Here is a 13,031-nt window from a genome sequence, read left to right on the forward strand (position 1 = left end):
GACAAACAGAAAAATCCAAGTAAGATTCACAACATCTTGCAAAACAAAATGTAAAATGATGAAAACAATTTTCACAGAACATATACGGAAAGAGACGTCAATATTTTGAGCAGTCTTTTTAGTAAAAGAAACTGGCTGTCTTCTGTACCAAACTTAACTATTTTTAAAAATGTGTTAAGTTTAAAGTTACTATCTACAGAATTGGAACTATCTCAAACACACAGCTGGGACAGCCTATTTCCAGAATAGTTTCTCACAAACTGTTGACTAAGTTTGGATAAATAAATTTTTGCTAAGTGTGGCATATACCAGGTCAAAGAAACCTACTGTAAGAATGCAACTGTTAACAAATGTTTTTACTTAATTTTACTTTTATTTTACTTTGGGTTTCATCTGGCACTGATTACTATACCAAACTTACCAGGCATTACTTACATCTTAGATATCTTTAAGAAAACATACAATTATCTTACTTTTCCCTCCTGACAGTATAGACTGGTATCTCCAGCCTAGTATTCATAATACCTATGCATGTTCTTGGCCTTACTCATTAGATTAGTATCTTGAAAAGTTGTTTTATAATTAAATGCCATCCTAAATATGTTAAGGTAGTTTGTCATTTAAAGGAGGCCCTTTGCAGAAGGCAATGATCACTTTTATTTTAAACATGTAGATTTTGATATAATAGCAATCATTTTAAGCAAAATATACATGTAAACGTATTCTGTATCTAAGAGAATCAGTGTTATAATGTGAAAGGAAACGTCAAAAGTACTCTTTAAGACATTGAAAATGTAGTTCTACAAAAAGGTCTGATCCTAAGAACACAATACAGTGTAGTAAACAAAAGTTCTAAGTAAACATATTCAGAGGATGACAACCTATTTAAAATGCCAAACAGAAAATTCTGAAGCAGAATATATGAAACTGACATATATCATGTATTGTAGTTCATGTATGCTTAAGTGCTTGTCTCTGCTTTAAACGAAATTTAAAATGACACGCTAAAACATACCTTCACATTGTGCATACTCATGATGTTTCCGCAGTCATCCATGTACTGTTTTAGGTCTTTATCCTAAAGAAATACAGCACTTTACTACGTGATACATAGAGAAGGCGTGGCTAATTTACATAATACTATTCAATTTTTAAAAATAACTTGTTTTTTGAGGAAAGATAATGAGCCACATATAATTTAATTAAATGTTAATAACTAAACAATAATGTCCCTGAGGCTGTTGAAAAATCCAATTTGCTATGATTTATTATGGCAAAATTATATACTGAATTTTTAAATGCTTACCAGATACTCAAAGACCAGAGTCAAAGATTTATCTGTGTGAACAATGTCATGTAAGGTTACTATATTTGCATGTTTTAGATCCTTTAATAGTGAAACTGCAAAACAGAAAAAAAAAAAAAAAAGCCAATTATTTAGTCTGTGGTAGCCAGTCTTTAAAAAAATCTTAAGTTTAACATGAATGATTAAGTTTAAGAGTCTCTTAAATTTAAAACAACCCACCAAAGGCATTTGTAGAAGCAATTTTAAGAGACTCAAATGTTTTTCTTTTCTTTTATGGTTCTGGGTTTGATATTTTTAATTCTTAAAATTATCCCCAATATTACATTAACACTCTCCATATCCTCTGTTTCCTCTCAAATGTTACCTTATTGAGACTTGTAAGATTAATTTAGATATAGAGCCCAAGTACCTTTCTCTCCTCTATATTGCTTATCAGATGCCTCAAACCGTTTTCTGGGTAATTTATCTTTTAAAAAAAATTGTATCATTATACAAACATATTTACATCTGTATATATTACTTATGGTTAGCTTTTTCCCCATGCACCAAAATATAACATTTCCCAATGTTAAATATTTGTCTATGACAATGATTTTTAATAAATTCATAGAATTTCATTATAAGCTATACAATAATATACTTAACCAATTAATTCCTTTCTATTAAATATTTCAGCTTTAGATACTAACTCTCCCCCTCAGTCCCCTTCCCCAGGCTTGGTTTTATTGTATTCTTTTTCCACAAATCATACCTTCTCTTATAGCTGTACATGGTGCACCTTCTTCATGTTCCAACCGGATCTCTTTTAATGCCACCAAATTCTCTGTCAATTTACTTCTTCCTTTATAAACTGTTGCATATGTACCCTATAAAATACATTTTTGAAAGACACATCAAAAATACCATGAAAGTCTGTCTATATCATCTATACAAAAAAAAAGAGCACTAATTAAGTTTATAAGCATATGTTAAATTCCACCTTGCAAGGAAAACTCCACCATGATAATAAGTCTTAGTTTTCCTATAGCTAAGAGGACTTTCAGTTCTATATGCACAGCTTCACTAATCTTACAACCCTATAGAGTGCCTTAAAAGTATAAAAACATGAGAGAGAATATTTAATTTATTTTTTGTACTTTGTATGAGAATAATAACTGAATCAATAGCCTTAGAATCAGGGGAACTTTACCTGTAATGGTACATGGAGACTGAGGAAATTAATTAAGCATATTAACTGAACATTGAAAATGTAATTAACATATTATTAAAATTTACCTATTTTCAGACTTCTCAGAATCTTTGTATATATAGCTCTCCTCTAAAAAACAAATATATTTTACAGATTTCTTCTATCATTGCCAGGATAGCCCTCGAGCTCCCTTAAGATTCCTCTACTAATTAATTCTATTCTATTCTTAGCCCTTTCTCATTCTGAGAGGTATATACCATTTCAAATTAGTCAGTAGTATTAGCAAGTTCAAGAAAAACAAGGTCTCATTAGCCAAGAATTTCCTTAACCTTCAGTGAGATGTCTTTATCTTGAAAGACAGTATTTTGATTTTTCTCAAGTTTGAACACATGCAATTTCCCACATAACAGCACAGACAGCAGACTACCAAGAAGCTAACTAACGAGTAACAAATAGATGTCTATTTTGTTACCAAGAAAGCACAATATTCTGTGCTTCAATAAAAGGTTACACGGCTATAAACAATATTCATTTCTTCTCACACTGCTGGCATAATTTCAAGAATTGAAGGGTTTTTCCTTCTAATATTCTGTTGCCTTTTCAGAACAAGATACAATCTTTCAGAAAGCAGTGCTTACTTTTTTTTTCTCCCCAGGTTGGAAAAACTTTTGGACTAACAGAGGACTTTAGATGACAAGAAAAAAAAAAAAGTATCTTACATTTTTAAGATAAGTATTAACTTACCTCTCCAAGCTTTTCCAATTTGATGTAGGTTTCCATTTTTCCAAACCCAATTTCTGACTGAAAGCAAACAATTATAAATTTAATATTCTTAAAATTTCAATTCATCTCCTCCTCAATTTCTGAAACTCTCCTGCTTTGAAGAGTGTCTTGGAATAGAAAAATCTGATTATAATTAAACTGTTGAACATCTGCCAAATTTAAAAATAAAACTTTATAACTGGAACATTTAAAGGTTCAAAACCATTAAAGTACACAATTAACATTGTCAACTCGTCTTTTCTACAGATTAACATTCCGCTATGAAAAAAATTTTTTCTATTTTAAGGCCCTGAGATTTTAAGAAACCACAGGCACTTTAAGATACTAAAGACTTTAACAAAAGATAACTACATGATTTTCTTTTCAACAAAAACTGCAAAATAAATAATTCTTCTACATATTTTCCTTCACCAATCCTTGTGCTTCCTAGGAAGGCCTGCAAACAACAAAATACTATTAATTTCAGGTTTTCCAACCAAAATATAATAATACAGACAACTGCAATTCACTCTAGAAATGGCTAACACAGAAGAAGCAAGTAAGTCTAAATGAGCCCTCACCATCCCCTAAAACAGGCTTTAAAAATGAGTTCTCTGAACCATTGCTTTTAAGCCTTGAGCTTTTTTTGCCTATTTTGTATGGAGTAAACAAAGAAGGTAGATGGAATACATTCAAATATGTAATAGAAACTCAGTATTAAAAAAAAAAAAAAACTAAAACTAAACAAAAAACCCTAACACTGAAGATTTAGGAAAAAAGAAAAAACATATAGTGATAAAAAGTTAGGGACTGAAAGAGCAGAAATAAGAAAAAAAAAACTAAACGGAAGAGAGTAAAAATTTTTCTTAAATTGATTTCTCATAAGAACTCCTTTGTAGATAGTGGAAAAGGCAATAATCTAAAAATCAACTTCTCACTTAGAGAGCTATACTAATGCCCATAAATATCCAGGGAAAGGAAATAAAGTTCTTATATATATAACCTCAACTCTTAAAGAGTCTATAAATAATGCTGGATCATTAAATACTATGTTACAGTCAATTTCTGGTGGTTCAAATATACAATTTTTTTCTGGTGTTGAATAAAAAAAAAGATACCTGACAATTTGACTTATCACTCACCACTTTCAACAACAGGATAAACTGCCCAAAGTTAATGGCCAAAAACAGCACAGGACTGTCAAAGGAACTGCTTTTATCTTTCTGTTACAAGGATATATATCACTTTAAAAGCCATGAGGAAAATGGCATATGCAACAGTACTTGATTCAATTTTGGTAAAAACTGTGGTCACAGGTAGTATTATTGAATGACCGAAAAACTGCTTCTTTTTGCGCTCTTTAGGACTTTTTTCTGTATATGGTATTTTCAAAAAAATTTAATTAAAAAAGTGAGATTTTGTACCATATGATACTTATATGTGGAATCTTAAAAAAAAAAAATACACAAATGAACTTACTTACAAAACAGAAACAGACTCACAATAGAAAACAAACTTATGGTTACCGGGGGGACAGGGGGTGGGAAGGGATAAACTGAGAGTTCGAGATTTGGAGACACTACTATATATAAAATAAACAACAAATTTCTACTGTACAGCACACTGAACTATATTCAATATCTTGTAGAACCTCTAATGAAAAAGAATATGAAAAGGAATATATGTATGTATTCATATGATTGAAAGATTATGCTGTACAACAGAAATTGATGCAACACTGTAAATGGACTATACTTCAATTAATTAAAAAATTAATTTTAAAAAAAGGTTAGATTTTGGAACCATCATGCACCATCCACTCATGTACTGTCTTGTATATGGCTCACAGGTATTAAGTCCTTGCTTTCTATTATAAATAATTATGCAGAATAATAAAATACTACAATAGACAGTATTTTCCAAATACAAATGGACTTTTACATTTAAATTTTAATATGGAAAATGTGGCAAAAAGCCCACTGTCTGGTACATGAGCACCTAATTCTGAATAATCTTTTAGTTCTGTATGTTTTTTTTATAGTCCATCTTTTTTTTTATGATCTTAAATAACTCTTTAAGAAAGGGCTAATTGCCATGGTCACACAAACTATAATAGAATGTTTATTTTCTTATACCTATCTCTAGAATTCAGGTGCTTAATTAAGTTCACAAATAGGGAATTATTTTGCCATGAATTTGAAGATTTGTGTCACATTTTTTAAAGAAGGGGAAAAAACCTATATTGATAATGGAAACTAGTATAAACAACAAAAAAGTCATTATCTGTAACAATGAGAAGCACAAAGAAAAATACGACTGCAAGCTAGGAAATTTTTCTTATCAGGAATTGGGAAATTTTCTTATTCATTCTTTTATCTTAAGTGAATAAATATTAGCATGCCCTTAAAACATCAAATACACTTTGGTCCAATGATGGCTATGACAAAAATGTTGAAGTTTGCTTTGAAGAGTATAAAAATAAACTACAAATTCAAGACTGTGAAGATAAAAATGTAGAGATTACTATATTATATAAAGTATATAAGGAATAAACTGTAAGAGGTGCATCAAAAATTTACGTTACCAACAGTCTCTCTTTAGAGAAAGAAATTTAGTGAGATCATTAAAATATGTTTAAAGTCTGCTTTTTAAAGAAGGTAAATACTGGAATTTTCTGCCAGAACCCAATTCAAAGAGTAAAGTGTACCCCACCTCACCACATTTTAATGATTTCCAGCATTAAGGATTTAATCATTACATCCAAATATTACTTACTGAATCTTTAAATGGAATTTCTAGAAAATTTTGCTTGCATTTTTATCTGCTGAACATGACAAGATTAACAATAGATATAATGACTAGCTTGTTGACATGCTCTCCTACAGAAATTATTCAGAGGACAGAGAACAAAGCTCATTTATTCAACATTTACCAAGCACAATGTTAGGTACTGGGGATACAGTAAAGAAGACAGATATGATTACTGCTTTCATGAGTTCCCAACCTAGACTGAGTTTCTCTTAGATTACATTAGAATATTTTTAAAGTTTCATAAAAATAACTAAAATTAAAAAAATAGCTAAAGGAATGGAACAATAAGCTTTATATCATAATACAACATAAAAATCTTAATTTTGCTTTCCACACAAATAAAGACAATTTGTTTTCTGATACTTCTTTGCTCTAGGAGAATATTTGGCTTTTTGAAAAAGCAGGCAAATTCCTGCTTAAATAGCTCTTGTACATTAATAAGCACATGCAAATTAAAAAACAAAAACAAATGGTAATTTATAATAGCCTTCCTATAGTTCCGTGTAACTTCTAAGTAGTATCAAGCATTATTGGGTATTTCTTGATTACTTTGGCTCTAGCAATATAATCACTGTATCAAAGTTATAAAGATATATTAACATGCTGGCAATGTAGTTCTAATTGAGCTTCAAAACAAATGAAATATGTGCAGAAGTTCTACAGATGCCATTCTAAAAGTGAATGTGTATATAAGAAACACTGGGAGTAAAGGAAGATTTTTCAAACACCCATTTCCCTACTCGTGAGAATTACTGACTTACTGTTACTGATAGAAATGTGTTCTGTCTTAGATATGTGGGAGGAGAAAAGAGACTGAGAACCTCTATTCTACTCGGTCATTCTGTCTTACAAAAACTTGCTGTTAGCATTATCATAATACTACCTTAACCTTGTCCAAAATATGCCAAAGGTAAATTATGTTGTAGGTGAACTCTAATCTCACTTCATAATTTATTATCAAATTATTACACCACATTATTTATTATTTCTGAGAGACATCAGGGTTTGACACCCTATTTTCTCCCCTGCTTTTAGAAATAAGGACTACATATGATCTATATTGGTAAAGTTATGAATGAGGAATCCAAAACTCATTGTTTAGGAAGAAGCAGATTCTTAAAATGCATATAATCTATAATTTCAACAAAATAAAACAAATTTTCATATATAGACTTAGTCTACTAAAGTTGCACTTAACACTCCTACAAACCCCCCACGGGGCACGCCGTCATTCTAAGTGTTGACAGTGCTCTTATCAATCTTGACTATCCACATATGGGCTGTCCCATAGTGTAATGTTTAACGAAATATGTTAAGAGTTAGAATATTCTATTTCTTATCAACCATGAATGAATATTAAACAATACTTCACCAACCCAATAACCAGTATCTATAACATGAGATAGGATGACTAACTGTAATGTGGTGTCCTGGATGGCTTTCCTGGGTAGGGGAGAATATTAGTGAAAAACTAGGGAAATCTTAATAAAGTATGGAGTTTAATTAACAGTAATTTATCAATACTGGTTTTTTTTAGTTGTGATGAATGTACTAAAGTAATGTAAAATGTTAGTAACAGGGGTAACTGGGTAGTGGTATATGGGAACTCTCTATATGATCTTTTAAAATGTTCCTGCAAATCTGAAACTTTAAAATTAAAAGTAAGTAAGTCAAAAGTTAATAGGAAATATTCAGCAAGAGAGGGAGACTAACTACGAGTGAATAGGTGTAACAAATATTCTAAACATCCTGAGGAAATGGGACTGGAAGGACAATTCCTCAATATTAAAAAAAAAAAAAAAAAAAAAAAAAGGAAAGAGTAGATTGAGTATAGCTGTAGGGAAATTTGCACAGTTGTTATTCAGACAACGAGAGGGTTTCTGGTTAGTGACTTCTCTCTTGTCTATCATGTAGTGGGACAAATCACATGCTTAGCATGAGAAAGGAAGAATTATCCAGAGAAATACAAATAGGCAAGTGATACTGAGGATCCAACTGAGGTTGATGATCATGAACTTCTTGAAGAACCAATCAGCCCTACTGCATGTCTTTCCCCACCAAAGATCAATTCTGTGACTTCTCACTTCTTACTCAAAGGATCTGTTATTTTACTACTATATTTACTATACATTGCTATTGAAAATATGCAAAGTTTTATCCTTTTAGAAAGTCAGAATTTTATATTTTGTCTTGAAAAAATTTTTTTTATATAAAGAATATATTATCCATGGAAACATGAGCACTAACAAATGTGAAGAATATTTTCCTTTTCCCATCTTTTTCATTCCATAATCCTTTATTATTCCCTAATCCTTCCTCTTCACGTATAAACCTAAGGATCTGAAGAATAATTTTTAATATACTTTAAAAGAAACCATGCTTTAGTAAGACAGATAAATAATAAAAAATAATAAAAAGGATTCATCAATAGCATGATTAATCTGAAACCTATAAGCCATTTCAGATCAAAAAACAAGGGAAGTGGATAGGAACACTAACACAATAAAAACTCCAGTCACTTGATATTCATTAGAGGGCACTGTTTTCCTTAATTTCATGTACATTGAAAAAGAGAGGTCTTAGATGATAGTTTGGTGATTAAATCATACCTTTAGTCCTAATCTGAACACTTTCAAAATTTATCCTAAGTACCATTCTTTAACAAAAATCGGTAACCAAAGAAAACTTTCAACCACGTAATTAAATAACAAAGTTATGTGTATAAAAATGTCTTCAGCAGTGATGCAAAACTGCTGATTATAAACCTATACCAAAGTCAAGTTGGCATTACACTTTAACCTATATATGTTGGTGAATGTCAAATAATGTGCTCATATTATATATAGCATTAAGTAATTTTATTCTTTAAAATATGTAACCAAAACAGAAGTTGTTAATGGATAAAAACATTCCACAATACAATATGTAAAAAGAAGATAATAACAAGTTGTTACTGTTAGCAACCCAGGACTCCTCAACAACTGCTCCTTCTTCAGACACAAAGTTTAAGTGGGTTCCAGGTCCTGCCTATTTTATCTCTACACAGTCCCTAGGACCTAGGTTCTATTTTCCATTTCCACATGGCTGCTACATCATTCCTAATTGTGAATAAATTCCTAATTCAGTTCCCTGTCTCTAGTCTTTCTCTCCTTCTATTTCATCGTTTACACTTTTCCTGAAGCTATGGTTATGAAAAAAAGTATGTGACCATGTCAGCTCTTGTTTAAAAAAATACATTTGAGTCCTTTAAAAAAAAAAAAAAGGGATGAAGTCCAGACTCCTTGGCCTGACATCTAAGGCTGTTTACAGTCTAGCTCTATCCTATCCTTTCAAGCCCCATTCTTTAACATTATTCTTTATTTACCTTTCATATCAGTTATTATTTCCCCCAACATAATCACATTCATACCTCCAGGTTTTTAGTATATGAAGTTTCCTCTGTTTAGAACACACTTCTACTAATTGTCAATCTGACAAATTCCTACCCATTTTTCTAGAGCCAGCTCAAACATTATCACCTCTTTAAGCCTGTGATGTGCAAAGATACTTAACTTGCTGCCTCTTTTGTTGTCCCACAGTACTTTATATATACTTCTACTATAGAATTAAAGTCATCCAAAACAGATTCCACATACACAATTACTTGAATTTATGTCCAAGGTGACAATGCAACAAGGAAAGCTGTCTTTTCAATAAGCAGTGCTGGATCAACTGCTACATATATCTGCAAGACATATAACTGACAAAGGTCCTTCATGTGAAATGTATAAAGAATTCCTAACAAATCAATAAGAAGGCAGAAAGTCCAATAGAAAAGAGATTAAAAAAAAAAAGCATAAATACAAAACAGAAAGACTCACAGACATAGAATACAAACTTGTGGTTGCCAAGGGGGTGGGGGGTGGGAAGAGATAGACTGGGATTTCAAAATTGGAGAATAGATAAACAAGATTATACTGTATAGCACAGGGAAATATATACAAGATCTTATGGTAGCTCACAGAGAAAAAAATGTGACAATGAATATATATATTTTCATGTATAACTGAAAAATTGTGCTCTACACTGGAATTTGACACAAAATTGTAAAATGATTATAAATCAATAAAAAATGTTAAAAAAAAAAAAGAAAAGAGACAACAGACTTGAGGAGTTAATTCAGAAAAGAGGGTATCTAAATATATCTAAATGGCCATTAAACCTTAAAAAGGTGTTCAACCTAAGCTATCTGGAAAATGAAAAATAAAACCACAATGAGATAGCACTATATGCTCACCAGAAAAGTTAGAAAATTTTTAAAAAGGAGAAAAAAATATCAAAACTGGCATGGAGAGTGACCAAAATTATCATATACTGGTGATGGGAGTGTAAAATGCTATAATCACTTCAGAAACTGTTTTGACAATATCTAGGAAAGCTGAAAGTATACAATCTGATCCAACAATTCTACTCCTAGGTATGAGGCCAAGAGAAATGCTTACATATGTTAACCAAAACACGTACATAGGAATGGTGACAGAAGCATTATCTGGTAATAGATAAAACTAAAAACAACCCAAATGTAAATGTCTATCAACAGAAGATTGGATTAAGTATATTATACTCACACAGTGGAATATCATGCAATAAAATAACAAGTGAACTATATACATGCATTAAGCTAGATGAAACACAAGTATAACACTGAGCAAAGGAAGTCAGTCACAGAATACATACTGAATACTTCTATACACAGTAAGATACATACTATATAATATATATATACTTGTATAAATATACATCTATATTTATATAAAATATATTTTAATAATTTGCATACTCATAATTAAAAGTTCAAAAGTTCAAGAAAACAGAAAAAATAAAAGTATTTTTAAAATAAATAAGATTATATATGTAAATGATAAAAAAGCCTCTCCTGATATTAAAATATACTATAAACATAATATAAATGAAACAGTGAGAAACATAAGTAAAACTACTCTTTGGCATTAGAAGGCAGGGATAATGGCTAAAGTTGAAGAAGTGAGGGTAGAAAGTGAACAGAGAATTGGCAGAAGGGATTTTGTGGGATTTTGAAATTTTCTTTTATTTATCTGGATACTGTTTACACGTTATGTTAACTTCGCAAAAATTCATGGATCTATACAATTATGGCTTATGTACTTTTCTGTATATCTAAGTATATATTAATACATATCTATATATCTAATACATATATATCTAGCATATATCTATAAAATTTATCAAAAAATAAAGTACAGCTTAAATTCTATTCCAATATGCATCTTTAGACCCTTAAGAAGGGAAAATGATAAAAATTCAGAAAGCAATGTAATAAACTTAAGCTATTTAACAATTAAAAAAAATCAATATAAAACATTTACACCAAGAAAGTCAAACAAGCAGATCTGATGGTATAGATACAGGAGACTTAAAAACTTACTAAGGAAGCTCTACGAGACCTTCGGCTCATTGGTTGATCAAATGGTGGGCTATTTATCTGCAACTTTTCAAGATATCCATCAGGTATCCTGATATCTGCAGGTAGTGATAACCGCTTATTTAAATCCTTTAAAAAAGCAGAAAAAAAGGTATTTGTAGGTAACAGAAAAGAGAAGGGCATTTGACTTAGAAATTCATGGGTTTTAATATATTATTTCTTAGTGATAAGTAACTAAAGTTTTATTGTGGTTGCAAAGTTATTTAAATTGATTATATATAATAATACTGAATGCAAATATATTTACAGTAAGCAAAAGTATAAAATATAGTTTTAAAGAAATGGTATCCTGCAACCCAGTTATTTCTGAGTCCTCTGGTTGAAAAATTCAACAGGGAATTTATTTTGACATTATTACACCATATAGTAGGAATAGGGAAAGGCTCCCGTAAGATGTGATTGGTGTAAATAACTAACCAAGTGGATATTGTATGATTTCGTATGCAACACAGTAAGACAACTGAAATACTTTATTATTGCCAAGACAATGGAAAGAAGTAAATAAAAGGCATTTCCATTTCAATTAATTATAGAACGTGAACTGGGAGAAACATATAAAGAGATCTTGCATATATTGTAACACTAAGAAACATAAATCCTATCAAAGTAAATCCCTACTATTCATAACAGTAACTAAACCATGAAACAAAATTGAGATGTATAGGAACTGTATAGTTATTGAAAGACATATAACTTTAGTACAGAAACCATGTTCTCAAATAAAAAGATAATGGTTCTCCCACATTAATTTTATATTTTACATAACCCTAAACAAATCAAAATATGATAATTTTGGGAACAAATGTTCAAAATTTGTCTGGAAGAATAAATACAAAGTATTCTAAAATAAGTAAGAATATATATGTGTATGTGGGGATGTTAAGAAATAAGTCTTTTTCGATATTAAGTTATATCATAAAAAGAATATAGTCAAGAGTGTCACCTTTGGGGAAAAAAATAATACCCTAATCATCATTAACTCAATAGCACTGAAAAAAGTAATGATGTTTTTATTTCAAAAATGTTCAATTTTTTTGAGAAAATTATTTTAATCTACAGTTTATACCAAACTAATAGCATTCACAATCAACTTCTGTCCCTAAGGTTATAAATAACATTGACAAAGATAAGGAAATGAGCTCTTTGTTTTTTTAACATGGAGAAATAACTTATATGTGCTAGAGATTAAAAGGTATAATAAACCATAAATGAAATGATATCCATATTTATTAACATAAAGCAACAAAAAAGCTAATGCTCATTTTATGTATAACTTTTGAAATCTGAAATAAAATATTTATAAAACATGAAGCATCCAAAGTTCAAAAACATAATTAAAATCATGTTCTAAAGAAGACTTTGCTAATGTATCATGCTGGCTTTCTAGAATTTTTGAAAATTCACATTTCCCTTACAGAGACCCTACATAATGTTTTGCAGAATGTTAAATGTAACTAATGTAT

The 13,031-nt window shown here is 30.3% G+C and overlaps 1 protein-coding gene across 1 annotated transcript in view; it reads right to left on the minus strand.

Moving 5' to 3' along the window:
- CDK17 (cyclin dependent kinase 17) overlaps positions 1-13,031 on the minus strand; it is an 87,469-nt gene that overhangs the window by 15,156 nt on the left and 59,282 nt on the right. Inside the window, exons 5-9 of the mRNA XM_031462989.2 lie at positions 11,512-11,637; positions 3,240-3,296; positions 2,058-2,172; positions 1,307-1,401; positions 1,016-1,078 (exon numbers count right to left, since the gene is read on the minus strand). Of these exons, the coding sequence (XP_031318849.1) occupies positions 1,016-1,078; positions 1,307-1,401; positions 2,058-2,172; positions 3,240-3,296; positions 11,512-11,637 (456 nt within the window). The remainder of the gene's footprint in view (positions 1-1,015; positions 1,079-1,306; positions 1,402-2,057; positions 2,173-3,239; positions 3,297-11,511; positions 11,638-13,031) is intronic.

This window comes from Camelus dromedarius, chromosome 11, assembly GCF_036321535.1.
Source record: "Camelus dromedarius isolate mCamDro1 chromosome 11, mCamDro1.pat, whole genome shotgun sequence".
Taxonomy (NCBI): domain Eukaryota; kingdom Metazoa; phylum Chordata; class Mammalia; order Artiodactyla; family Camelidae; genus Camelus; species Camelus dromedarius.